Below are 27338 nucleotides of genomic sequence, written 5' to 3'. Positions count from 1 at the left end.
AAGACAAGTAGGTCAAAGAGGGGTGCGAGAATTGCATGTTAGCAATTTCTCGATATTAGGCACAATTGAGCCAACAATTCAGGGGCTTGGGGAGGTGGGAAAGCTCAATCGTGGTGCCAAGTTGAAGGGTGAGAGGTTTGATCAAGGTATGAGAGAGATTAAGGTTGCGCATAAAAGGTGAAAAGGGAATTTTGACCACAAAGGGGGGGTCTTTTGATTTGGGTTTCTTTATTAAGAGAGAATCTCTCTCATTGTAAGACATAAGGGAGAAGCAGTTAAGAAGGAGAGCATGGGGATACCCTCTGGCTCTAAGTCTTTGAAAAAACCGGGCACAAATAGAAAGGAAGCCATCCAAGGAGCTCTCTCTAATGATATATCTTTTCAGCTCTGAAATGATAAAGGCGACTTTCTGGTGGTGGGGTGCCAAGATTGCCAGGGAATGTAGTTGTAAGCGTAAAGACTTTTTTGAAAGCAATGAGAATCAAGAATCCTTGAATGAGAAAAGGAGGGTCCTTTGAAGAATGAATATCGAGGATGGAAGCTTCTATGGAAGAAATGATAGGGGAAATATTGATATGGTTTTGGAGTGGCGTCCCGTAAATCTTGAGGATTTTTTCAAGATCAAGATAGGAGCCCTGCCAAATGCCAAATGCCAAATGCATCATCAATATACCTTTTGAAATAGAGGAGAGAGGGATGGGAGGAAAGGTTGATACTATCTTCTAAGTGACAAAGAAAAAGGAAAGCATAGACCACCGCAAAATTGGAACCCATGATAGTACCTTTGATTTGTCGCTAACAATTCCCTTGGAAGGAGATATAGTGGTGGTTAAGAACAAGAGAAGCCAAAGAGAGGATGAGGATTGCTTTAGGTGAGGAGAAGTGGTGCCGGATAGAGACGGAAAGGGCAAACAGACCTTGTTGAATGGGAATGCTAGGGTATAATGAATCAACATCAAATGTGAAGAGAAGGACATTAGAAGGAAGGACAAGAGAGGAGATATCCGTGATGAGTGAGAAAGAGTCTTGGAGGTGTTGCCTCTTTGTGAGAAGGATAGGGAGAAGCTGTAAGTGGAGCCATATAGAGGCATGCTCAAGAACATATCCCCTATAGGAGCAAATGGGTCGCCCTACTAAGGAGGGTTTGTGGATTTTAGGAAGCAGAAAAAACGGACAACGTTTGGGTTTAGAAGAAAGAGGCTTGAGGATGAAAACTCGCTCTTTAGAAGAAAGAAGAGCACAATTGGTAAGAATGGAGGAGAGAAGAGAGGAAACAAAAGAGAGGGGAGCTGACGCCATAGGAGTGTAGGTAGAGGAATCTAGAAGATTTCTAGAGGCTTCCTCTTCATACCAAGATTTGGATAAGATGACAGGTCCTAAATTTTTATCTGCTGGCTTAATGATAACGGAAGGAACATTTTTTAAGGAAAGAAGGGCTTTCTTTAGAAAGGAAGGAGGTAAGAAGTGAGTATAAGAGAAAAAGGTGTCAAGTCGTGAAGAAAAAGAGAGAAAATGTTTTTGAGATTAAGGGAGGGAGTTGGTGGGTACCAAGCGGCATTGGGGAGGGAGAAAGGTGTAGAGGGTGGGGAGATTTCTTTAAAAAGAGAGCTTGAGTTGGTAGCTTCTTTCTAAGCTAGAAAAAGATTCTTTTAGAGAGGAAAGAGAAGGAGGGGAGGGGGGAGGCATATACTTAAGGCCTAAACCAAGAAGTTTCTTTTCACAATGAGAAAGCGTTCGTTGTGTGAGATTATGGCAGGCTAAATTAGTGACCTTGTTTTCTAACTCAAAAATTGTTTGCTTTCCTAGAATAATCACCTTGAAAAGAGAAGGGTTAGTAAGAGGAAGCCAATATTTGAGTCTTCTTTTAGCAACACCATAAGGGGAGGGAGTGGAGCGGACTGCAGTGGGGAATCTTCTTTTAGCAACACCATAAGGGGAAGGAGTGGAGCGTGATGTAATGGGAAAGTAGGTAGGTGAGAAGGGAGGAGGGGTCCAAAAAAGAGGGAAAATGGGAGGTTTGGAGAAGAGCAAATGGACCCAGGAAGTAGGGTGCTCAATAGCTACTTCCTCCTCCATTGCAGGTTTTTTGAATATCTAGGTTTTTTAGGAAGATTGGATGAAGGATGGGGAGTTTTAGAGGGAAGTGGCAAGAAGGTGGGAGACGGGTGGCTAGAAATAGGAGGGGTATTTGGGAGATTTGAGTAAAGTTGGGATGGGAGGGGGAAGAAGGCCTAAGGAGGAGGGGTTTTCTTCAAGAAATGTGGTGGAGGGGGGAGAGTAGGAAGCTTTAAAAGGTTTTTTGAAAGGTTGGCAGGGGATATTTCCTAAAGGCAGGTTTATGTTTAGCAAAGGAAGAAGAAGGTTGTGAGGGAGTGGAAGCAAAAGGTTCTGAGGGGGAGGAAGCAAATGGTTTTTTAGGGATTCTACAGCTGCTAAAAGGTGCTTTTTGGGAGAGGAGCTTGCTCATTGAGTGGTGACCTCATGTTCAAGGAGCTCACTAACGGTGTCTTCTTTTGGCAAAGCCATTGCTTCGGCAAAGAGAGTCTCTTGGGATCTCTTTCTAGCATTGTGAGCCGCGGACTCAATAGAAGTGGCCAAATGTGCTTGTAGGATGGAGTTTTGAACAAAAGAGTCTAGTTTTAGGTGAGAAGAATGCTTCCACACAACAAGTTGATTGGCCCATGTATCTGGTAGAATTCTAGGGAAGGATATGGGTGAAAGCTTTTTAACAAGATCTTCCAGACGTTCTTCAACCACCTCATGGAAGAAGTTAAAAAGCTTTTGTAGGTTTTCTCCTAGGAGAGTTTGGGCTTGTATGTAAACATCGGAACAGTCTAGTTGGTATCGTATGTTAAGGCTAACAAATTTGGCATTGAGAAGGGCTTGGGCACTAGAATACAAGGCGTGGTGGTTTCATGCACAAGCTATTTGGAGCTTTATTGTTAGCACGTAGGTTTTGAAGGTGTAGGAGGTGAGATTTTTCTTTAGAAAGCTTGAGATTAATAGTCTTGAATTCTTGTAAGGAACCATACACAATTTTGTCGAACTCTTGAGGTTTGGTGATGGTAGGAAGGGTGGGGAGGGAAGAAGAAGAGGAGATAGGATTTAGTGAAGAGACGTTGTAGTGAAAGGGGGAGGGGGAGGTGGCGAACAAAGAGGAAAAAGCACCAAATGAGAAGGGAGCAATGAGGGGGGGATTGGGGAGCACTCCTCTTTGAGATGTAAGACCGAGGGACGCACCGTAGCTTTTGACACTTTTCGAGGAAGGAGGGGAGAAATCAAATTTCTCCACCGGAAGGTTTGCCGTGAGCCCTTGAAGATCTTCCCTGCTAAAGAGGGTTTTCTTCGAGGAGGAAGTGGGAGTCGAAGTGTTGGGTTGTGCGACAAGCGCAAAGGGGTTTGTGAGGGCGGAGGCCGAAATGAAACCCGGAAGGGTGTCCGGAAAAGTCGAAGTAGAGGATACCTCTTCGAGAAAGGTAAATGCGGTATTAGGTGAGGGGGAGCCGACGGTGGAAAAAACCGGAGCCGATGGAGGGAAAAATGGCAACCGAGCTAGATGGTGAGGGAAATGGGGAGGTTACAAATGAGGGTGTGGGATTGCTATGGAGGGCGGGGGTAGAAGAGGATTCCGTGTTGACGGCATAGTAAGTAGGCAAAGCAGAGAGGTTTGTTTTCAATACATTGAAGTCTCCAATCAAAACTAGTAAGAAGGCAAAGCGGGGAGGTTGATTTTCCGCACTTTGAGTCTCAAATCAAAACTAGTGACGAAAGCCCTCCCCGGCCTTAATAACTAACATGAAGAAAAAGGATAGTAGACACTTATGGAGTGACACCTGCCGGCTAAAAAACAAATAAGGAAGGCTTGGAGAAGTTGAACCATAGCCGAATAATAAAGTAGCTACAGACGGCACTTCTTTGAAGTGTTAGACTACGCTTGCACTTGCTTTGTAGAGTTAGACTAGGCGAGTTAAGTTAAAGGCCGTTTGGCTTGCTAAGTAGAGCGGCCTCCAAAGTTGAGTAAGCGAGGTTGAGCGGGTGATGCCCCGCTATGCTGATTCGATGACGCTAGCCGGTGAAATTAGAGCAAAAGAAGATGGCCGGCGAAATTAGAGCAAATGAAGATGGCCTACGAATTCTGCGAAGTTCGAGCAGGTGAAGATGGCCTGCGAATTCGCTGATGCTGGCCTGTGGAGTAAGAGCACCTGAAGATGGCTTGCGAGTTCGATGAAGCTGGCCTGCGAAGTTACAGCAGGTGACGAAGGCCTGCGAAGGGAAGAAGAAGCCCTTGGTGAGCAGCAGAAGCTGAAGGCGAACCGCCCTCAATGAGCTGCAGAAGCTGAAGGTGGGCCGATTCGATGATGCTGGCCTACGAAGTTAGAGCAGGTGACGAAGGCCTGCAAAAGGGTGAAGATGCCCGAAACGCTTCCCATAACTGCAGCAGCAGGCTTGAGGGATGGCTGTTGTAGCTCGATACAATATGCAAGCCATTGTGTTAACAATAAGGTGTAAACAAGACAAGCTTTAAACCGGGTGGCGGGTGTACTAAAGCAAGAGAAGCCAACACAGGTATGTGCGCTCAGTCCAGAGGCAAGCTAGAAAACCAATTGCAGAGGTTGGCTACTCGCATTCCAGTCTACGTGGTTGTTGAAGGCTTCAAGTGAAGAATATTCCGAGGAGCAGATGCTACAGAATACGCCCATAAGCTAATGTAAAGGTTGGGCATGGATATGGTAGAGCACTTGCATCCTTTATTGGCTTGCTTAAAAAAGCCTTGAGGAACAAAGGATTGAGTGCATTCATAGAAGTTTGACATCATAGTGTGAAGTATCGACTCATCAAAATTTTCCTTAATATTTTAAGTTATGAAAGATTCCTGTCATTTGAGGACCTTCCTTTTTTTTTTTTGGGTTATTTCCTATGCTTATTAGCCCTATCTTTTCTTCCAAAAGCATTAAAATATTATTTTGCTTTAATTTGTCAATGGGTCGCTTTACTTAATTGATTTTATTTTATTTCCTTTTCATTATATGTTTTTTAGTTTGCCGACGTGTACCTTTCACCTTGTTTACATGTAGCCCTTCGGAACATAAAGGCATGCATTTGTGATTATGTGTGTACAATGGACAATACCATTTTATATTAGAACATAGGAAAATGACATGATTGTAAGCACTCATTGAGACCTACTCTCCATAACTCTCATATCCCCTTAAAACTTCAAAGAGCCGTGGTGACTCCTCACCTTGCATTTAAAGGGCAACTGAGTATGACACCAACCACAAGGGACAAAGAAATGCAAGTGCTCTACCCTTTTTTAATGGCTTCATGATATGTAGAAACTTACTATTTCAAGTCTCATGAGCCACTTCAGTATTCATTTTTAACATGTGATATTTCTTTCTTGTCCTTGAGTATTGTAAGATCTCCTTTGCATGTCTTGAAGCAAATTACCTCATAATCCATAGCCATGAGGATGTGTTCGATTCACTCCATATGTGCACTATACAAACAAAAGTCAAAAGTCATTGAGTAGCTAGGGTGAATATCAAATGGTCATAATCCGGTCTACATAGTTTTTCTTGTTAGGTTTCAAATTATAATTCGGAGGAAAATTTTGAATTCAACTTAATTAGCGAGCTTCATCTATTTGCATTCAAAAATTGCCCTTTGAACACTTTCTTAGGTGTAAAGGCGACTCCTCAGATTGTGAAATTAAAACGTGTGGCAATGGTGGGTGCATCCCTCTTAAAATGTTCGCCAATTCTTTTTTACCTACTTCTAAAAAATTTGTGGAGTGGTTGTGTCTCAGGCATCATGGATTTAAAATCTAAAGAAGAAGTTCCCAAGAGACCTCAAGACAAGTTCACAAAGAACCAGATGTGGTTACCTGTCCGAGAGTTGGAAGCCCTCCCCCACTCAATTTAGCACTCTCTTTACACACTAAAAGATTAAAATAATGGCCTCACACTCGCACATATCAAATGCATATAGGTCCTGATGAAATTAACCATAAATTTTATCTATCTCCCTTATGACAAAAAATGAACCCCATTCATGAAGATAGAAAAAGATGAAATACCTCCAAAACAGAGTGCGTTGATCCAGAGAACTCTGAAAATCATGAATGAATTGATCACATTACAATGTACAATCCAATTATACAAAATAGTGGAGACTTGTGTTCTCAACTCCAAAACATTGTGGGAAGCTGGGTTTTCCCATTTGAAGTATCTGTTGAGTAATTGTAGGAAGCTTTTGCCGCCATTTTGAACGAACACACCCACCACTTGTCCTGCATATTTTGCTATCATCCAAGCTTGCCTGCCCTTCTGTATCTATGTACCTTTTGAATGGCAATCATGAGCTCAATCAGCAGACACTGACATCATCATCCAGGAGCGGCGCGGTGCCATGAACGCACTAGTCGAGTCGAGCAAAAGAAACCAGAATTTTGCTAAAGAATGTTTTACATTGGTGGGCAGCACAAACACGATTATGCTATCTTCACTTAATTTTTCTGCAAAAGACATGTCCTTTGAGAAGGGGGTTGCATTATGATGCCAAGATCACTAGTCCAAGATAAACAGAGGCGCACAGCAAAGCGAAGGAGATCATTCCCCTGCGACACAAAACTTATTATGTTTAAGAGTGGGAATAGCTGTAGAAAACACCAGGTGAAGCCTCACATTGGCATTTTAAAACATAAAGTTGAAAAGGAAGTCCTAAGGCCCTTATATGAAGAGACCCATTTGCAAACGGAAAATGCTATTTGAAAACAAAAAGTTGAAAAGAACTCATGAGGCTCTTAAATGAAGGGACCCATTTAAAAACTTAAAAGGCATTCAAAAATTTTTGCTGTTCTCCCTTCTCCTCTATGGCATGTTTTATGTGAAATATGCGAAAAAGGCATAGAAAACTGCAAGAAAGATCAGTGTCACCTTGAATATGATGGATAAATATATCCAATGTGGATCAGTAAGACATCTAAGGACTCTTCCTCTTTTGTCAAATCGGTAGCTATCCAAACCTTTTTAGGCTCTTCTCCAGACTACCAAAATCCACATCTCTCTCTCTCTCTCTCTCTCTCTCTCTCTCTCTCTCTCTCTCTCAGAGGGGCTACACAACATGGACGGAGACTACAGCAGAGGATTTCAGCCATATTCTCTCGACATCCAGAGTGCAGATGAGGATGGATTCCAGTAGTAGTAGTATTTTGGTTCTAGTTCGTTTGTACCCAAAATTGGTAACAGATTCAATATTTCGTAACAGATTGGTCTCATAGGTCATTTTGGCCTTTTGAAGATGTTAACATTTCATGTCATTTCATTTCTCACACATAGAGGTCAACCCTTTGTTGGAATTAGGGTTGTAGAGAAACGCACACAGCTTGAAGAAGACAAAGGAAGCTCAAGGCACACAATAGAGAGTGTATTACTTAGTGTGCAATGGAAAGATTGATAGCCCTAGAGTGATGGGCGTATATACAATGCACGGGGGGAAAAACCTCCTAAAGAGGGAAAAAATGCCCCGGCGGTCCTAGTGTGTTCACACACATCACTACCACATGTATATGGTAACAAATCCCCCTGGAGTGATGCGGTGAACGAGAGCTGGCACATGAGTAAAGGGAAGTGCCATGCCCTGAGAACATGATCAGTCCACAAAGGGGAGTAAGCCCAAAGCTTTGCGGAAAGCTTCGAGCTTCTCACGAGACAATGCCTTTGTGAAAAGATCTGCAAGGTTTTCCTATGTTGGCACATAAGCCAAGCTGATCTCTTCTGCTAAGAGCATCTCCCTGACATAGTGGTAATGCACCTCAATCTGTTTTGTGCGAGCATGAAAAATTGGGTTCCTCGCAACTGCCAATGCGCTCTGACTGTCAGTGTAGATAGTGTTGGCAGTGTCTTGTCCAACACCCAAATAGGCCATAAGGCGTCTGAGCCATATACACTCAACCGTAGCTGTGAAGATTGCCCTGTACTCAGCCTCACAACTCGAAGTGGCCACAATAGGTTGCTTCTTGCTCAACCATGATATACATGAACTGTCAAGCATGAAACAAAAACCACTTGTGGACACAAAGCATGGAAGTCTGGCGGCAATGATCTCCCCTTGGGATAAAACAAGCCAAGATGTAAAGTGCCACTAAGGTAGCGAAAATCCTCTTGACAACCTGCCAATGCTTAGATCTTGGGCTATGCATAAATTTGCTAACCTGTGAGACTGCAAACTGAATATCCGGTCTAGTGTTGCATACATAAATGAGACAGCCAACAACAGTTTGGTAAAGAGTGAAATCAGCAGGATCACCAGCATCATGAAGACTCAATTTCAAACCTATTTCCATGGCAATAGGTTTGCAATTCTCAAGTCCAAATTTAAATAGCAATGTCTCTATGTAACTTTTCTGACACAAGGCAATACCACCATCACACTGCTTAAACTGTATGCCCAAGTAATGATGCAACAGCCCCAAATCTTTCATCTTGAAAGTAGCATTCAAATCAGCCTTAAATTCAGCAATATGTATCTCATTTGGTCCAGTGATCAGCAAATCATCTACATAAAGAACCACAATGAGAAGTACATCGCCCTCACGCTTTACATACAATGTGCTTTCTGTTGGACTATTACGAAAGCCTTGTTTTACCAAATGAGTGTCAGCTTTGTCATACCAAGCACGAGGAGATTGCTTCAACCCATACAAAGCCTTCTTACATTTGCACGCTTTGTCCTCTTGTCCTTTCTTGACAAAACGGCGAGGCTGCGTTACATAAACTTCCTCAAATATGTCACCATTCAAGAAAGCAGTAACAATGTCTGATTGATGTACATCCCAACCAAAATGAGCTGCCAATACACATAGAAAACGCAAAGTAGTCATACGACAAGTGGGAGCAAAAGTCTCTTCATAATCTATGCCTTTTTGCTATGCATAACCCTTTGCGACAAGTCGAGCCTATGCCGATCGATCTCACCATCCGGCTTGCGTTTCAACTTGTAAACCCACTTCGTACCAATGGCCTTTTTGCCAGGAGGCAAATCAATAAAGTCCATGTGTCATTTTCTATGATTCCATCATCTTCTGATTGCATGGAAGTCATCTAATTTTCTGAATTCTGTGCTTCATCAAAAGACAGAGGTTCCTCAACATCATGTAAGCTAGACACAACCAAAGTTTAACAATCTGATGCATAAGATGCATGGCGAGAGCCTGAACGAGTACGACTAGACACAGGTGCATCCAATTTACTGTCACGCAATGTACGCACCAGCCACTTTGGCGTACCTCTAGCCTGCTCATTTTCAACCCTTTCCTCATCAAGTACATCATGTACATCTGCATCCGTAATAGGCTGATCTATAACATTTTCAGAAACCCCTAAAGACTGTACATTTGCCTCATTGGAATTTATATTCGAACTTCCACCACTAAAAAGAGGCAACAAAGTGTCATAAATGTCATGTGAGCTTACATTATTGTCTCTAGTACATGAGAGCAAGGGCTAAACAGAATCTTCCACAAACACTACATCCCGTGAAACCAAAATACGCTTTGTTTGCGGATGATATAACCTATAACCTTTGCTTTCAACACTATAACCAACAAAAATACATTTGACAGCTTTATCATCCAATTTTCTACGTTGTGTTTGTGGCACCAAAGCATATGCCAAACAACCAAAAACATGCATGTGCTCAATAGAAGGCTTTCTATCATGCCATGCTTCATATGAAGTAATAGACTGCAAAGCTTTCGTAGGACACTTGTCTAGTACATAAGTGGCACACATGATGGCCTCAAGCCAAAAAGAATGCGGCAAAGCTTCACATTTGACCATACATCGTGCCATTTCCGTAAGTGACCTGTTTTTCCTCTAGCAACACCATTTTGCTTAGGTATATAAGGCACTGTACATTGGTGTTTTATCCCACGACTAGCCAAAAATGCATTAAATTCATGAGACATATACTCCCCCCCTCGATCGGAACGGAGGGTGCCCATAGTATATTTTGAGACTTTTTCAACCATAGCCAAAAATTGTTTGAAGCACATAAAAACTTCGGACTTCGCTTTAAGCGAAAATACCCATGCATACCTGGAGTAATCATCAATAAAAGTCACGAAGGAAAGGTAATTGCCCAAGGACGGAGTTTGCATGGGCCCACAAATATCACTATGCACAAGTTGCAATCTGCACGTGGCCCTAACAGAACCATCCTTTGAAAACTTCGAACGTTGCATCTTACCCAAAACAAGCCTTCACAAACATGTTTAACAAGTGCTTCAAGAGGCGGCAAAGAAGCAACCATATCAGATTTCTGCAAACGTAGCAAACTGGCAAAATTCAGATGACCAAAACGTGCATGCCAAAGTTTTGCATCTGAAATAGCCCTTGAATCTGCAACTGCATTTGCAAAATTTTGTCCAAACTTGTCATACAAAGTGAGCTTATACAGCCCACGGTACAAAAGCTCATATGCAACAATTTCATCACCAAAACTGAGATTATGAACTGTAATCTGTCATCCACAAATTTAACTAATAGTCCAAGTCTAGCAAGTGCAGATACAGACAAAAGATTCTTCTTGATCCCTGTTACATAAAGTGCATCAACAAGTATGAAAGAACTGCCATTTGCACCAATAAGCACAATCTTTCCAACTCTCTGAACCGGATAAGAGGCATTGTTGGCACAAGTGATTGAATTCCCACAAGGGACAAACTCGAGAGAGGTGAACAATTCACGATGTGAGGTAATGTGCTTTGTAGCACCACTGTTGAAAACCACACATGTGAATCTGCAGCAACTGACATGCATGCACCATGGACAGCAAGATTGTAAGTGCACTCTGCACTAAAAACCCATTCTGCATCAACATCAGTATCACAATCTCCTTTCGCAGAAGACTCAACAATGGCTGCATTTGTAGTGGAACCAGCATTTACAGTGGAACCACCCTCTTTCTTCTTAGCCTCTTTGGCCTTCAACTTAAGACGCTGCTTGATCAAGTGATCATTAGCTTTACAATAATGGCAATGTATCTTCTTTTTGCCCTTATCACCAGATTGCCACACGAAGTGCTGCCAGCAGAAGCATTGGAAACAGAAGTTTGTCACTCGCAGCAGAACCATAAGTAGTAGTTGCATTGTTGTTACCACCCTTTCTTTGAGAAGCAATAAAAGCCTGTTCAACTGCACGTTGTCTAGTCCTGTTTTTTCTGAAAAGTAACTCTTGCAAAAACAATGTGCATAATGCATCAAACTTGACAACTTCAGGATTTCCTTGGGTCGTAAGTCTCGAAGTACTAGCAAAAGTCTGGTAAGAATCTGGTAAGGCATCAAGAACAGTCCGCACAAGGGAACTGTCTGAAATGACTTCACCTGCAGAAATAAGTTGCTCATTGATATCCTTGACACCAGCAAGAAAAGTGTCCATATCATCTTTCTCATGCATAATTTTCGACTCATGCTCTTTAAGCAGCAAAGCAATTTTAGCCTCGTTATGGCTTGCATAAAGACCTGCTAGAATATCCCAAGCTTGTTTTGCAGGTTTTGCTGAACGAATGTGAGGAACAATGGTGCGCTTCACAGACAACGCAATCAATGCATGAGCCTGGGCACCTTTATATCCCAGCGAGATTGTTTTGTCGTGGCAAAACAACTCTAATAGCAGCAATCCTTGCAACAAGACCTGCAACATCCTTAACATCGCCTACATCCTCAGAATCAAGACGTACATCAATGCCTGCACAATATTCTAGACGCCCTTTGACACAAGAACATGTTGCATCATATAAGCCCACATAGGGTAATTGTCCCCATCCAACCTATCCTCGGCAGCAAACATCTTGAACACATCTGTGTTGTTGTCAGCCATGGTAAATGTTGCACCTAATGTGAAAATTACCCGAAAAGAGGAGAAACGAAGCAAGAACAACACATGCTATATAGCACAAACCGTAGAAGACTGTGAGACACCTGTCATGCAGAAAACAGCACTGACAGAAATTTTGCACAAAATGACAAAATTGCCTATGTAGACCTGCCTGTAGTGAAAACGGAGGCCGAAATGAGCCCGAATGAGAAATCTGAGCTGCGAACGCGAACCAAACCTCGCTGAAATCGACCTACGAACGCTCGCCAAACCTCGCTGAAATCGGAGAAAGTGAGCAGGCGTGTGCTAGAGCAGCTGGCGACTAAGCCAGGGAGGACGCAACCTGCTCTGATACCAATTGTTAGAATCAGGGTTGCAGAGAAATGCACACAGCTTGGAGAAGACGAAGGAAGCTCAAGGCACACAATAGAGAGTGTATTACTTAGTGTGCAATGGAAAGATTAATAGCCCTAGAGTGATGGGCGTATATACAATGCACGGGGAAAAAACCTCCTGAAGAGGGGAAGAATGCCCAAGCGGTCCTAGTGTGTTCACACATATCACTACCACATGTATATGGTAACACCCTCCTATTTTGGGATGATAGAAACTATACCACACATGTACCTTGATGTGTCTCATGGGCTGAGTTCAGCCTTTCAAAGACCATGTTCACTGCCTCGGCGACGCACCCTCAGGCGACACATGACCAAACAGGTGCATCTCCCTTATAAAGAACTTATTTCTCTTTCCATTGATGACATTGTGGCTCTAAACACCCATGCTAGATGCTCTTGATGGTCTGCTTCAGACTTGGAGAAAACATTGTATCATCAAAGAATGCGCCAATATACTGCTTGTGCTCTCTAAAAATCCGGTCCATCATCCTATTGAACGTTGCAAGAGCATTGATAAGCCCGAATGGCATCACCAAAAACTTTTTTGACATTTCAGTAAGGATGTGACTGATTATCCAAAATCCACTCATGAGTGCCAGTAAGCTTGTTCTCATGTGCAGACTATGGAAGCTTTGATGACTTTCACATCAGGGAACCTTGAGTCAACAGAAAGCCGCATAGGTGACGCTTGCATGCTCGATCTGGATCTGGATCGTGATATCCACAATGTGTACGAACAAAACCCAGCTGGGAAGCTCAATATTTAGGCTCTGAGGTCAAGTGTTAAGAGATCCTGCCTGTACAAATGAACCAAGACAAATATGCGTCCTAAGAATCCCTAAACAAAGACAAGTTTTTCCTAGCCAGAGAACCTCAAAATCAATTGGTAGTGGGGCAGTAAATAACTTACATAAAGAATTCCTTCAGAAGCTTTCTTGCTCTTCCAAGAAAATCTTGTTAAAGATCAAATTCTCCATAATTACATGAATGCTGAATGGCCTCGGCGAGACCATAACAACACCATCAAAAAAATCCTTATCAAACTTTTTTTTGGGCTAGTACACTCTGCAATAAATCACTTCCAAGTATATATTCATATTATTAACATACAGCCCCTCATAACAGAAAGAATATTTAATCACTCTTTCTTGCATAAATAACGCATTCCTTACTTGGATTTAGCTGGAAGTAAACAAGCAAAATAGAAAAAAATACAAAGAAATAAAGAGACAAACCAGTTCCCATTTTCGAAATGCATTCAAAAAATTGCTAGTCAACCTACCACAATATGCCCCACATTAGTCCGTTGCAAGGACAGGGGCAGATCTCTGCAAACTTCTCAGCGTCACTAGAATGTACTCTCCGTGAAATGAGATCATCATAGATGTCTGCATTGAGAAAACAAGGAGAAAAAAAATTCATATCCTTCATTGACAAGAGATACAATAAACAAAAAAAAACCAGACCTTATGCACAGATTATCAGTCCAAACCAACCTTCAAACAAGCACAAAATGTCACAACTCAGTGACGTGACCTCCCCAGTACACACACATCACACCCACCCCCGGCTGGCAGCAGACAGCTCCCGGAGTTTCCGCTGTTTTGCTGACATGGCAGGCCCGTACAAACGGCCCCGGAATTTGCGGCACATTTTGCGGGATGCTGACGTGGCAGCAGCGTATGGAAAAGCAGGGCAGATTTTTGGAATGCTTTTTGGCTACGCAATTTGCAAGAGAAGGATTGAGAGAGCTTTTGCTTTACTTCACTAAGCCTTGTGAGAGGAAATTGCTATGCTTTATTTTTAAAAGCTTTTTATGGACAGCTTTTGGGGCTCTGCTTTTAGCATCCCTTGTAACCTCTTTATAAGAGTTTTTGGGCTCTCACTTCTCAGAGCATCTGGACACAGAGTCTGAGAGTGAGTCCCGACCACTCCCTTGTACTTTGAGTTGCAAATTAATACAAAAAGAAATACCGAAAGGGGTGCCAGTCTTTGGGGCCAACATCTCTAGGCACGGAACTCCGCCGGGCCCGTGTCGAATCAATTGTGAACTGTGAACTGTTTTGAAGTGAATTCTTGTGGTGTTGCGGTAGATTCTCGACTTGGAGTGTCCAAGTCTGTTACACAAAAACCAGATCAGTTATATTTTGTGTGCCTATGGGCTCATGTAATGCCTTCGGGCCTGTAATTTCGATAACGTGGTACTCCCTTCTTTTGCGCGCGGGCGCGCACACGTGTGTGTGTGTGTGTGTGTGTGTGTGTGTGTGTGTGTGTGTGTGTGTGTGTGTGTGTGTGAGAGAGAGAGAGAGAGAGAGAGAGAGAGAGAGAGAGAGAGAGAGAGAGAGATGAAATGAAATGATATTAACGTCTTCAAAAGGCCAAAGTGACCTATGAGACCAAAAAGTTACAATTGTTGAATATGATACAATGTCTGAGTACAAAAAAGTGTTTTACTGGGAGCTAAGCAGCTAAACTAATTGGCGCTGTGTAGGGGGGATGAGAGCTGATACAATGGGTGAGCTCATACAATGAGTGATACAAATCAACAAAGGTAAGTGGATCAAAATCAGAGAGATCCCTCATCAATCGCTGGAAAATATCATCAATATCCTTGTAGCAGGGCTACAGTGTCACTTTCACAAGACACACAGTTAGTACAGTTGGTCTCGTCTGATTCACACTGGACGGACTCTCGGGGTTGGACAATGACACGTGGCAGGGATACGAACGGTGGTCTATTGGACATCGTGGCCTGGTCACCTACCACTCAGTTTGGGGTAGACTTAGATGGTTGACATTTATGAGCCGTTGGTGGCTCTTTATGGTTGTACATATGAGGAGTAGTTGTTGGGTCATGTTTATCATCTTCTTCATATATGGTCCAGTGTCGTCGTCTAGGTAGCGGTACACACAGCACGTTTTCACCATCCCAGCACATCTGAGCCTCAAAACCCCCATTGTACCTGTGAGTCCTGGGCTGGAGCTGAGTGTGCTGCCACGCCAGAGTCTATATCGGTTCTTTGAGATAGTCGAGTCACATGTTCTGGTCTGCTGTTGTGTCTCTGTGAGCTCAGTTGTTATCTATTGTTCCTTTGTTTTCAGTCTGTTTTGAGTGAGATTGTCACGCACATTGCACCGAGGAGCACCCACTGTAGAGAGCACGACACACTATCGACGCTACAGGTGCTCTCATTTTGGCGATCACGGTGGGACCTCAACTGAAGTCTCACTCTCTGTTGAGGTACAAATCGTGAAGCTAGTTGGTTTTACCTAGCTTCGCCTACTTTGCCTTGCACTGTGTAGTCTGCTGGTCTGGTGCTCTCTCCCCCTGGTCTAACCTGCCCTCGTCCCTGATCTAGTCCTTGCTCGTCCTGGTCTAGTCTTTCCTCGTCCCTGGTCCAGCCTGGGTCTAGTCATTTGCCTGGTCTAGTAGAGTCTAGACCTGTCTTCAGCCAGTTAAAGGTCTTCTTACCCAAAGGTTGGTTGGATTTGTGGTCGCTGCAAGACACATACAAGGCGGTTATTAGAGCGTCAAAGCGCACTACTGAGTCCTCTGAAGTACAACAACAGAAGACGACCCTCGGTACCTAGTAGAAGTCCATCAACCTCACCACCCATACCTCCACATACGACATCACCCATTCCTCCATCCGGTTCCACATCTTCCAGGTCACCTTCCGAGTAAAGCTCTCTCCTATTTTGTTACAGCAGGCTATTGAGCAACGGGCTCCTGAGCAAGAGGCCATGGAGGCGTTGGCCAATGTTTTGGCCAAGGTAAACATCAAGTTTCCTACCTTCAAGGGACTCTCCTTAGAAGATGCAGACGACCATGCAAGGAGGTTTGTATCTCTCTGTAGGGGTCGTGGTCTTAATAGAGAAGATGCTTATTTGGTACTCTTTCCATCTACCTTGGATGGCTTAGCAGACAAATGGTACAGTCAGTTTGCAGAGATCCATTTTGCAACTTGGGCAGCTTTAAGACAACAATTCTGTGCAGCATTCAGGCCAGGTGACTACCAGAAAAGGTTTTGGATGAGTTGGCCAACATGATGCTCCAGCCAGAGGAGACTCTTGCAGAACTTATGACTAAAACCAAGTCTCTGGTTGCCAAGCTTCCCCAGCAACCCAGTGAATTTATGGTTAAGAAGTGGGTAAAGAAAGCTCTTCCCAAGACTTCTCAGCAAAAACTCCGAGAGAGTCTCCGACCCGATGCCACTTTGGAGAAGTTCGTTGCAGCTGCTACTAGGATAGAGGGGGCTAGGAAGCTGTTCACCAATGCCCCTCACATAGAGACCACCTCTGTGTTTTCGGAAAGTCCTGTTGTCACCAGCGTGTGACTACTATCTATCCTTGTTGATTTCTTTCTTATTATCTATTTACTTTCACTTTTTGGAAACACCCCTCGGGAAATCTAACTGCCCTGCATTACATAGCTAGTGTGGAACTGTCCAGAGGGAGTCCAGGCCTGAGGGCAAGAGAGCACTAAGGTTGGACAAGGACTATGGTTAACCAAGTGGGGTCATTGACTAGCCAAAGTGGAATCCTTTGCTACAGAGGCTACATTTCAGTTCTGGATGTGGCCGCAGTGTACAAAGAGGGTCAGATGACCTAGAAAGATACAATGGTAGCATCTCCTAAAATTTAGGGAACTGCTATTTTGGGACCTGAAAATGTGTTGGCGTCATTACCTCCGGAATGACAAGGGGAACATTTTCTACTCTGCCGTGAAGTCAACTGGGCAACTGGTTGGGAGATTTTTAGGCGGCAACCCCGAAACGGGAAAATGCTTGTAAATGTGCCAAGTGGCACAATTCTGTGCACTTTCCTCATGCAAGAGAAGGGGGCGCTGAATTTGCAGAATTTGTCACAGGTTAAGAGCTATGGAGTGCTTGCTTTCCCTCTTATGCACAGTGCGGTGCCAAGAGTGATGCCCTGTACGCTACGCACTGCCCTCTCTCTCCCCTTCGGCAGTATGTTATGCCCCTCTAGTGGGCTCTTCATTTGACCAATGTACAGTTGTGTGGGTTCATGCGCGATTGCCGAGGCAAGAGCCTCTTGCACAGGTACTGGATTAGCTAGCGGCTAATCCCCCCGCAGGTATAGGTGATTCGGAGAGGTTTCACGCTCGAAATCTCGTCCGATTCAAAGGGCAAGTAGCCCTACAGGTGCGGGAGCTCGAGGACTTGCTACGGATGCGACCGGCACGCGAAACGGAGCCCAAAACAGTAAATTACAGCCTGCTGTGTATTTTTGCAGGTTTAGGGTTTTGGCCCTAAACGGACCCTAATACCCCCAGGAGATTCGGGGACGCAAGGGGACCGCTGTACAGGCGATCTGGCGCATTTTCGGGGCTGAAAACAGAGAATTCAGCGTGCTGCAGATTCTCGCCAGGTTTTGCATAGTGCCCGTATGCGTCGGGAAAGTCAGTCAATGCGTGGGAATACTGACTGTGAAGGGTCCTAGTACAGTTATGCTACCAAAATCGGGCCGGAACAGTTGAAATTCAGCCAAGTGTGTGCGGGGCAGCTTGTAGGGATCCACAGCGTTTATTCCCTCTTTTGAACAATAAAGAAATACCGAAAGGGGCGCCTAAGTTAGGGGCCAATCTGGTGTCGGTCTACTCATACAGGTGGAATCTAGCAACCTGTATCCCTCTCCCCTTTGTTGTGTCTTGAAAGTACATGTAAAATAGGCGACTAATAATGGGTGAAAGCTAAATCAAGGTTTGAAGTAAAGTCTACCGCCCTTTTTGGATTGAACAGGCCGGTTACATGGTTCCATCGACGGGATTAAATCACTTTTTCCCATAGAAGTGATCCTTGGTTAGTTTTGGGCTTGAAGACACAGGGGATCATAGACCAGACACATGGAATTGTAATTATGGCTGACAGACCAGATGATGTGACTGAAGAGGTTTCCTCTTCACAGGGTCAACAGACACATGAAGTGGGTGAGTCCTCAAGACCACCACAGACGGATGACGATATATTCAGGACCCAGTTGGCTACTGCTGTGGCTATGTTCACACAAGTAATGCAGAACCCAAGGTTTTTAGCCTTTCTGCAACCTCCTGTTGCGTCTCAGCAAGTTGGGTCACTAGATCATATTCAAAAGCTTGTTAAGGCTCGAGCACAAGTGATTCATACCGCACAGTCAATGGAAACACCATTACACTTGACGGAGAACATGCAGTCTCCACAACCTATGCCTAAGGTGCAAGAACAGGTGGCTGAGATGCCAATCTTTCAAGCTGTACCAGTTCAGCCCGCCACCTTTCAGCAGCCTATAGCTGGTTCTAATGGGCAGGGAAGCAACCTACAGGCTATGCAACAGGTCTTCCCACCACCTTCAGTACACCCTGGCTATTTTGGAGGTGGATCGGTATTCCAGAGCATGGCTGGTCATGCACCTGGAAATCAGTTTTACACGCCAGGAACAGTGTTCGGGGGTGCTCAAACAATGATGCCTAACCCCATGTATGGTGTCACAGGCATGCTACCAAGGTTTCAGAGCACTCAGGGCCAATTTGGGATGCCACACACAAATTTTGGTATGGCTGGAATTACAAATCAGCAGCCAAATATGGCATTTCCAGGACAAGTTAATAGCAGCCAAGGAACACAGATGAACCCTAACAGTGTTCCCATGTTTCAGTCACTTCCATATGACAATTTAACGCCGTTGGAGAGGCCAACTCCGTACAAAGAAGGTGGCAAAGGTGTCTTTCACGACCTTTACAGGGTTTGATGACAGGAAGAAGGCTCTCTCATTCATCCAGCAGTTTGACAAGGCCTATGCAGGGGGAAACTTTACAGAGGCTTCAAAGGTCCGCAAGGCAGCCACTTTCTTGACAGGGAATGCGGGACAATGGTGGACAACTTTATTGCTTCAAGGGCAAGCTCCGTCCACATGGATTTACTTCAAGCAGATTTTTGCAGCAACATGGTTATCTGATTACTTTGGAACAGATGTCATGACAGAATGGCACCAGCTTAATGCTGCTACTTACAAGAATCTGGATGATTACAATCGGAAGTTTTGGAAAGCTCTACTTCCAGTAACTTCCTATAGGTTTGTGCCATTGACAGAACAAATTGAAAAATACTGTTGTGGCCTACCTAAAGGATTGAGAAAGTACTGTACGAAGACAAAAGTCACTACTTTGACGCAGCTCATCGAGGTAGCAAACACTGGCAATGGTTTGCTCAAGGGAGAAGATTGTGAATTTAACACTGGCGTCAAGGCAGGATCAGGCAAGAAAAATTCAGCCAAGAAGCACGTTCCCAATGAGGCTCCTAAAGGGACTCAGGAGTCGGCCAACGCAGGGAAAGATAAAGCTACGGTTGAATCAAAAAAAGGACCAGCAAAGAAATGGAAAAGACGTTTTCCTCGCAAGTCAGAAGAGCAAAAGAAGGTCCTGAGGACAGAGAACAAATGCTTTATATGTGAGCAGCCTGGCCACATTGCTTACAATTGTCCTACAAAGAAAAGGCCAGCTGATTCTGATGACAAGGAAGACAAGAAAGGAAAGAAGCCCATGGCTGGTCTAGTGCCAGATATGGTGGGCGACAAGCCAAATTCAGATGCAAGTGAGCTTTGCAGAGCATGGGGAAAGGTCAGGGATCAAACAGTGCTTATCTTCTTTGATCCAGGTGCCAAAGCCAACTTCATTTCCCCAGAATTGGCTTCAAAGTTGGGAATCAGACCTGAAGAGATGGGGTATACAACAGAGGCAGGTTTGGCATGTCCTGGCCATACAGAGGCTGTGACACCCATCATTGGAAAATTGCGCCTACATATCCAGTCCTATGTAGATGCTGAAGAATTTTACATCATGCCACTGGACGGATGTGATGTGTTGTTAGGTATTCCTTGGTTGTTTCGTGTACAGGGAATCCTGGATGCCTACAACAAAAAGATCACTGTACAGAGCAGGGGAAAGACTCACATTCTGGATGTAAAGCTTAAAGGGGAGTCTATTCCCACTGTATCAGCTTCTGCTATTACTTCTGTAATGAAAAAGCATCTTTCTGCGTACTTGGTTTTTGCATGTGAACTGTCAGATTGTGATGAATCAAATTTATCTGTGCTAGATAAAGAAAGGTCAATGTTTTTACAACAGTATAGTGACTGCTTTTCCGATTCATTACCGTCTCAATTACTGCCAGAGAGACCCGAGGACCATGCGATAGATTTGGTGCCAGGCAGTAGCCCACCAAATAAGCCTCTGTACAGGGTTAGTGCGGCTCAGCAGAAAGAGATAATGGGCCAAGTACAGGAGTTGTTAGAAAAGGGGCTGATTCAGCCCAGTTCATCTCCATTCTGTTTTCGAGTGTTGTTGGTGTAGAAAAAGGATGGCTCATGGCGTATGTGCATCGACTACCGTGCACTGAACAAGAATACCATCAAGAATAGGTTCCCTATACCTAGAATTGATGATATTCTAGACAAATTAGAAGGAGCAGCTATGTTTAACAGGATAGATCTAAAGAGTGGGTACCATCAGATCCGCATTAGATCAGAGGATGTGCACAAGACTGCTTTTAGAACGACGTTTGGCCTTTACGAATTTTTAGTGATGCCCTTTGGTCTCACAAATGCTCTTGCTACGTTCAATAGGATGATGGACAGAATTTTCCGTCCACACCAACAGTTTGTTGGTACATTCTTTGATGACATGATAGTCTACTCAAAGAATGAAGAGGAGCATAGGCATCACTTGGCCATTGTGTTCAAAGAGCTACGCAGTCATAGGTTGCTCATCAATGCAAAGAAAAGTGAGTTTTTTCTGGAAGAGATTCACTTTCTGGGACATTTTGTCTCAAAGGATGGTGTCAGAATGGATCCTGCAAAAGTTGAAGCGATCAAGTCATGGCCAAATTTGAAGACGGTGCATGATGTCCGAAGCTTCTTGGGACTATGCTCCTATTACAGAAGGTTTATCCGAAATTTCGTTGAGATTGCTTCACCTTTACATGCTCTTCAAAAGAAGGCAGTCGCCTTTAGATGGACACAGAAAGAGATTTCAGCTTTTAATCTCTTAAAGGAAAAGATGACTTCGGATCCAATCATTGTGTTGCCAGATCTTAGGAAGTCATTTGTGGTCCAGTGTGATGCCTGCGGTAGTAGCATTGGTGCAGTGCTAATGCAAGATGGCAGGGTAGTAGCCTATGAGTGTAGAATTTTGCAAGGGCCAGAGATGACCATGCAGGTCTATGAGAAAGAGTTACTGGCTGTGATTCATGCGCTCTTAAGTTGGAAACACTACCTGCTAGGTGCAGATTTCGTTGTCCAAACGGACCATCAGACCTTGCGATACTTCTTGACACAGACAAAGTTATTTGAGAAGCATATGCGATGGGCAAATATCTTGTCCATGTTCCATTTTCAGATTGTGCATGTGGAAGGCAAGAAGAACGTTGTGGCTGATGCCTTGTCAAGGAAGCCACAAATTTCAGCTATGTCGATTCCTTATCATCATGAACTTGATGATATGAGAGAACAGTATGCAAATGATGAAGATTTTGCAAGGGTCTTCGAGCAACTAATGGATGGACAACGCCATGAACACTATCTTCTTAAAGATGGGTTCATGATGATGCATGGCAAATTGTGTGTCACAAAGCCATTGCGACGCAAAGTTATGGAAGAGAGTCATGCCCCACCGTATGCAGGGCATCGTGGTATCGATGCTACAGTTAAAGCGGTTGAGACATTATTCTACTGGCCTACATTGAGAAGAGATGTAGATGCCTTTGTGCGAGAGTGCCTAATTTGTCAGAAGGTCAAGTTTGATAGGCAAAAGGCACCAGGGTTATTGCAACCACTACCTATTCCAGATAAACCATGGGAAAGTATTGCTATGGATTTTATCTTTGATCTTCCGAGAACGCAGACAGGAAACGATGGTATTTGGACCATTATTTGCAGATTCAGCAAACAGGCTCATTTTATTCCTGTTAGGAAGAAGATAAAGCCAGATCAGATGGCACGCTTGTTTATGAGCAATATTTTTAAGTATCATGGCATGCCACAGTCGATTGTTAGCGACCGTGATCCACGCATGACAAGTTTGTTCTGGAGAGGCTTGTTTGAGAATATGGGCACCACGCTCAAATTCTCTTCGTCATTTCATCCTCAAACAGATGGGCAGTCAGAAGAGGCAAGTTCTATTGTCCTAGATCTGCTGAAGTGCTATGTGTCATAGCATAAAGGAAAGTGGGAGCAGTATTTGCCATTGGTGGAGTATGCATACAATAATACAGTGCATTCATCAACTGGCAAGGCACCCTTTGAGATAGTTGAAGGTGGCAAGAAAGTTCCTCCCATACTGCATACAAAGGACAAGATATTTAAAGCAGATAAGTATGTTCAGGACATGGATGAAATGTACAAGAAGGTCAAAGTGGCCTTAGAAAGGACTCAGGCAAAGCAAAAGAAAGCAGCTGATCGTCACCGTCGTGAAGTGGTATATTCACTTGGTGATTGGGTGCTTTAACGCTTTGAAAAGGCAAGGTTAAAGAAGATGAAGGGCAAGGAAAGACTGTTTCCAAAGCTCAGCATGCGTTACTATGGGCCTTTTCAAGTATGCGACATAATCAGTGATGTTGCATATAGGCTGAAATTGCCTGACAGTTGGAAGATTCACAATGCGTTTCATGTGAGTCTTCTCAGACCCTATGTGGGTGAGGTGCCAGAAGATATGCCAGCTGAAGATCAGCCGGAAGTCGAGGAACTTGACGAGATCTTGGTCCCTGAACAGATTTTGGCACACAAAGAAAGGAAAGTGAAAGGCAAGGTTGCTAGGCGTTACTTAGTAAAGTTCAGAAACTATCCACCAATGGATGCTAAGTGGATAGAAGAAGGTGAACTTGCAGAATCACCAACTGTGTTATCACTTTACCTTGAAGCCTTCTGTCCAAAAGTTTGGTTAGTGTTATAGAAGTGAGTATTTCTTGTCAGTTTGTCAAGGATACAGTAGTTGCTTCTATTAAAGAGTACATGTGTAACTGCATTCTTAAACTGTCGGTTTGGGTATGCTCGAAAGTGTTACGGGATCCAACGTGTACTATAAGACAGTGGCAAAATGTGCAGCTACCATTTTGTCATTGGAAAGTTAGTGACTCAAAGCAATGGCACAGTGCGAAGCTACCACTATGTCATTGGGACAGGGTTCACACGCAGGCAATACATGAGTCGACGAGGTGTTGAATACACCAGGGTTGACAATGAGCATGTATGTGTCGTACATGTGTTGACAGGTATTGAATACATCAGTGTTGACCGTGAGCATGTACGACATAGATGCAAACGAGGACGTTTGAGATTTCAAGAGGGGGGTATGTCACCAGCGTGTGACTACTATCTATCCTTTTTGTTGATTTCTTTCTTATTATCTATTTACTTTCACTTTTTGGAAACACCCCTCGGGAAATCTAACTGCCCTGCATTGCATAGCTAGTGTGGAACTGTCCAGAGGGAGTCCAGGCCTGAGGGCAAGAGAGCACTAAGGTTGGACAAGGACTATGGTTAGCCAAGTTGGGTCATTGACTAGCCAAAGTGGAATCCTTTGCAACAGAGGCTACATTTCAGTTCTGGATGTGGCCGCAATGTACAAAGAGGGTCGGATGACCTAGAAAGATACAATGGCAGCATCTCCTAAAATTTAGGGAACTGCTATTTTGGGACCTGAAAATGTGTTGGCGTCATTACCTCCGGAATGACAAGGGGAACATTTTCTTACTCTGCCGTGAAGTCAACTGGGCAACCGGTTGGGAGATTTTTAGGCGGCAACCCCGAAACGGGAAAATGCTTGTAAATGTGCCAAGTGGCACAATTCTGTGCACTTTCCTCATGCAAGAGAAGGGGGCACTGAATTTGAAGGGGAAAGGGGCTGTTTTTGCAGAATTTGTCACAGGTTAAGAGCTATGGAGTGCTTGCTTTCCCTCTTATGCACAGTGCGGTGCCAGGAGTGATGCCCTGCACGCTACGCACTGCCCTCTCTCTCCCCTTTGGCAGTATGTTATGCCCCTCTAGTGGGCTCTTCATTTGACCAATGTACAGTTGTGTGGGTTCATGCGCGATTGCCGAGGCAAGAGCCTCTTGCACAGGTACTGGATTAGCTAGCGGCTAATCCCCCCGCAGGTACAGGTGATTCGGAGAGGTTTCACGCTCGAAATCTCGTCCGATTCAAAGGGCAAGTAGCCCTACAGGTGCGGGAGCTCGAGGACTTGCTACGGATGCGACCGGCACGCGAAACGGAGCCCAAAACAGTAAATTACAGCCTGCTGTGTATTTTTGCAGGTTTAGGGTTTTGGCCCTAAACGGACCCTAATACCCCCAAGAGGTTCGGGGACGCAAGGGGACCGCTGTACAGGCGATCTCGCGCATTTTCGGGGCTGAAAACAGAGAATTCAGCGTGCTGCAGATTCCCGCCAGGTTTTGCAAAGTGCCCGTATGCATCGGGAAAGTCAGTCAATGCGTGGGAATACTGAATGTGAAGGGTCCTAGTATAGTTATGCTGCCGAAATCGAGCCGGAACAGTTGAAATTCAGCCAAGTGTGTGCGGGGCAGCTTGTAGGGATCCACAGTGTTTATTCCCTCTTTTGAACAATAAAGAAATACCGAAAGGGGCGCCTAAGTTAGGGGCCAATCTGGTGTCGGTCTACTCATACAAGCGCAATCTAGCAGCCTGTATCCCTCTCCCCTTTGTTGTGTCTTGAAAGTACAGGTAAAATAGACGACTAATAATGGGTGAAAGCTAAATCAAGGTTTGAAGTAAAGTCTACCGCCCTTTTTGGATCATACAGGCCGGTTTCACCTGTTGATCCATTGACTTCTTTACATAGGGAACTTGAAGCCCTAAAACTACAACGCGCTCTTCAAGAGGAGAAATCAATCTCTCTTAGACAGGAGAAACCACCACATCTTGAGGCTTTGGATCAAATCAAGAGAGAGCTAGAAGAGCTTTGGTCTCAACAGGAGACTAAAGCTATGGTATGGTGCAGCTCGTGTCGCTCTCCAGGACATCCTCCACAGGACTGTCCCCTTCGGGCTTATTGCCACTTCTGCAAAAAGTCTGGGCATGAAGACAAGGATTGCTACTATATCAAGGGATTGCGGCAAATACAACAAAGTCTAGGTCCTCTTCAACAAGACATAGCACCTGCATCCAACATGGTTTCACCCTATGGCCGTCAAAACCCGATGCCACCTCTGCTGACAACACTTCCTATGCAAGGTATGTACAACAACTTTGCATCCCCCAACTTTTATCATGCTAGTACTCCTTCAATTCCCCAAAGTTTCTACACGTCAGCGGCCGGCCCCATGCAACAAGCGCCAAGACCACCCCGGCCCTCCAATAGGCTAATTTTGTGCTACAGGTGCGGGGAGTATGGACATTATTAGAGCAAATGTCCGTTGCCAGAAGGGTCCCCTCCTTGCGGACACTGCCCTAAAGCTAAGGATCACTATAGTAAGGACTGCCCAAAACAACGTGCATCCACATCTGCAAGCACAAGCCAGAACCAGCAGGAGTTTACATTCCCAAAGGTTAACCTCATCACAGTAAGCACCATTCCACAGGCCCCGCCTTCCACTCTTGTAGTTGCCTCTCGAGATGGGTTGAAGCAGGTGGAAGGGCCGGCTGGTGTGCTCACACGGGGCGCAAGAGTTGCTCTTAGTCTCAGCCTCCCTGGGGGTCCAATTTTTCCGTCTCCAATCACACAAATGAGTCAAACTCCCTTAGTAGCTGACAAACCAACAAGTAGTGCCAAGAGTCAACCTACCTCTCTTCTATCAGACATTGATGGTGCTTTCATGGAAGCAATAGAGGACTTGCGGAAGCTTAAGATACCAGCACAAGATCTGATCAAAAGAGAGAAGCCTACAACAGAGTCTATCTTGAAAAACACCTTTCAGCAAGCGTCATTGTACAACATGCTTCGACTTGATGCAAATTTTCGAAGTGACACCCTTTCCATCATCCAGTCTCTGTATCCTGGTGCAGGGCCTAGTGGCGGGCACCTACCTGTGCAGCCCTTGGAGTCCTACATGATTTCTTATCCAGCTGCTCCCCTCACCGACTACAAAAGTCCTCGTCTCACTGTGTCTATTCTTGGGCATCATTTCTTAGGCGTCATAGTGGATGGTGGATCGGGAATCAATCTGATGCCAGAAGCCTACCCGCCCTGCTCCATTCACCATTACATTGGCGGACAAGAGGACAGTCTATCCAGTGGGCATATTAGATAAGGTGCCTCTCAAGGTACAAGACTTCACATGTAGCTTAGATTTTGTGGTGGTCAGTCTTCCCCAGGTGGAGGGAGGATTTTCTTTGCTTATTGGTAGACCTTGGTTGCAGCATACTAAGGCACTTCATGATCGGGGAAACGACACCATGTGGATACATACTCCTGGCTCCCCCATGCCACCAATTCGACTCGAAGGAGGTATGGATCCAGTGGTTCATTGTCAGTACAGTCCAACCCCGACCCTGAGCAGCCCATCCAACCTGACGGGTCTAACGAAGACATGCTGCAATGGTTGGAAGCTACCACATCGATGCCGTGCTATGTGGTCTCTATTCAAGCCTCACTTGTGCCTATCACACTCTCTCTCCCAGCTCCTCAGGCGGACACCAGTGTCCCAAGTCCTACAGCAGAAAGTGTGCCAATCAAAGAAGTAAGTATGTTAGGCCTTGATGCCTATGATTCAAGTGTTCCCCTGATGGAAGTTGTCGGCCTTGGTGAACCTATAACACATCACTGAAGGGGGAAGAAATCTCCTCTACATGAGCTCGCCAATGTTCCACCTCTTCTTCTAACATCTCCCGGGGCTGACGAACCGCTCACTCAAAAGCACTCTGCTATGTCTGTGTCTGAAGACTTCCCCTTCGGGGAGCTTACACTAGGATGGTTACAAGAGGAGTATGCAGAGTTTCCAATCGATCAAACACCAACCCATGATGTCTTGAAGCTCCAAGAGGCAGCTCACTTTTCATCTTCCGAAGCACCCTCCCCAGTTACACCTCCTAACCCGGTCAAAGAAGTCAACCTGT

General features: G+C 44.6%; 1 protein-coding gene and 1 pseudogene across 2 annotated transcripts in view; both read right to left on the bottom strand.

Annotated features, from left to right (window-relative positions):
* Nucleotides 1-2913: 2913 nt before the first annotated feature.
* On the bottom strand, nt 2914-3880 carry LOC147458136 (uncharacterized; annotated as a pseudogene).
* A 2432-nt stretch (nt 3881-6312) lies between these two features.
* The window catches only part of LOC147458135 (uncharacterized), a 56307-nt gene continuing 35281 nt past the window's right edge, over nt 6313-27338 (bottom strand). The window contains exons 9-11 of one of the 2 annotated variants that reach the window (XR_015188200.1): nt 13560-13665; nt 6939-7048; nt 6313-6619 (exon numbers count right to left, since the gene is read on the bottom strand). Coding sequence is in view for 1 of the 2 variants with exons in the window: in XM_086512875.1 (XP_086369001.1) it covers nt 6553-6619; nt 13560-13665 (173 nt within the window). In the remaining variant the exon portion in view is untranslated. The remainder of the gene's footprint in view (nt 6620-6938; nt 7049-13559; nt 13666-27338) is intronic. The other variant, XM_086512875.1, reaches the window with a different exon arrangement.

Source organism: Adiantum capillus-veneris, chromosome 5, assembly GCF_014529385.1.
Source record: "Adiantum capillus-veneris isolate H3 chromosome 5, ASM1452938v2, whole genome shotgun sequence".
NCBI lineage: Eukaryota > Viridiplantae > Streptophyta > Polypodiopsida > Polypodiales > Pteridaceae > Adiantum > Adiantum capillus-veneris.
This window is presented reverse-complemented; position numbering and strand designations above follow the sequence as displayed.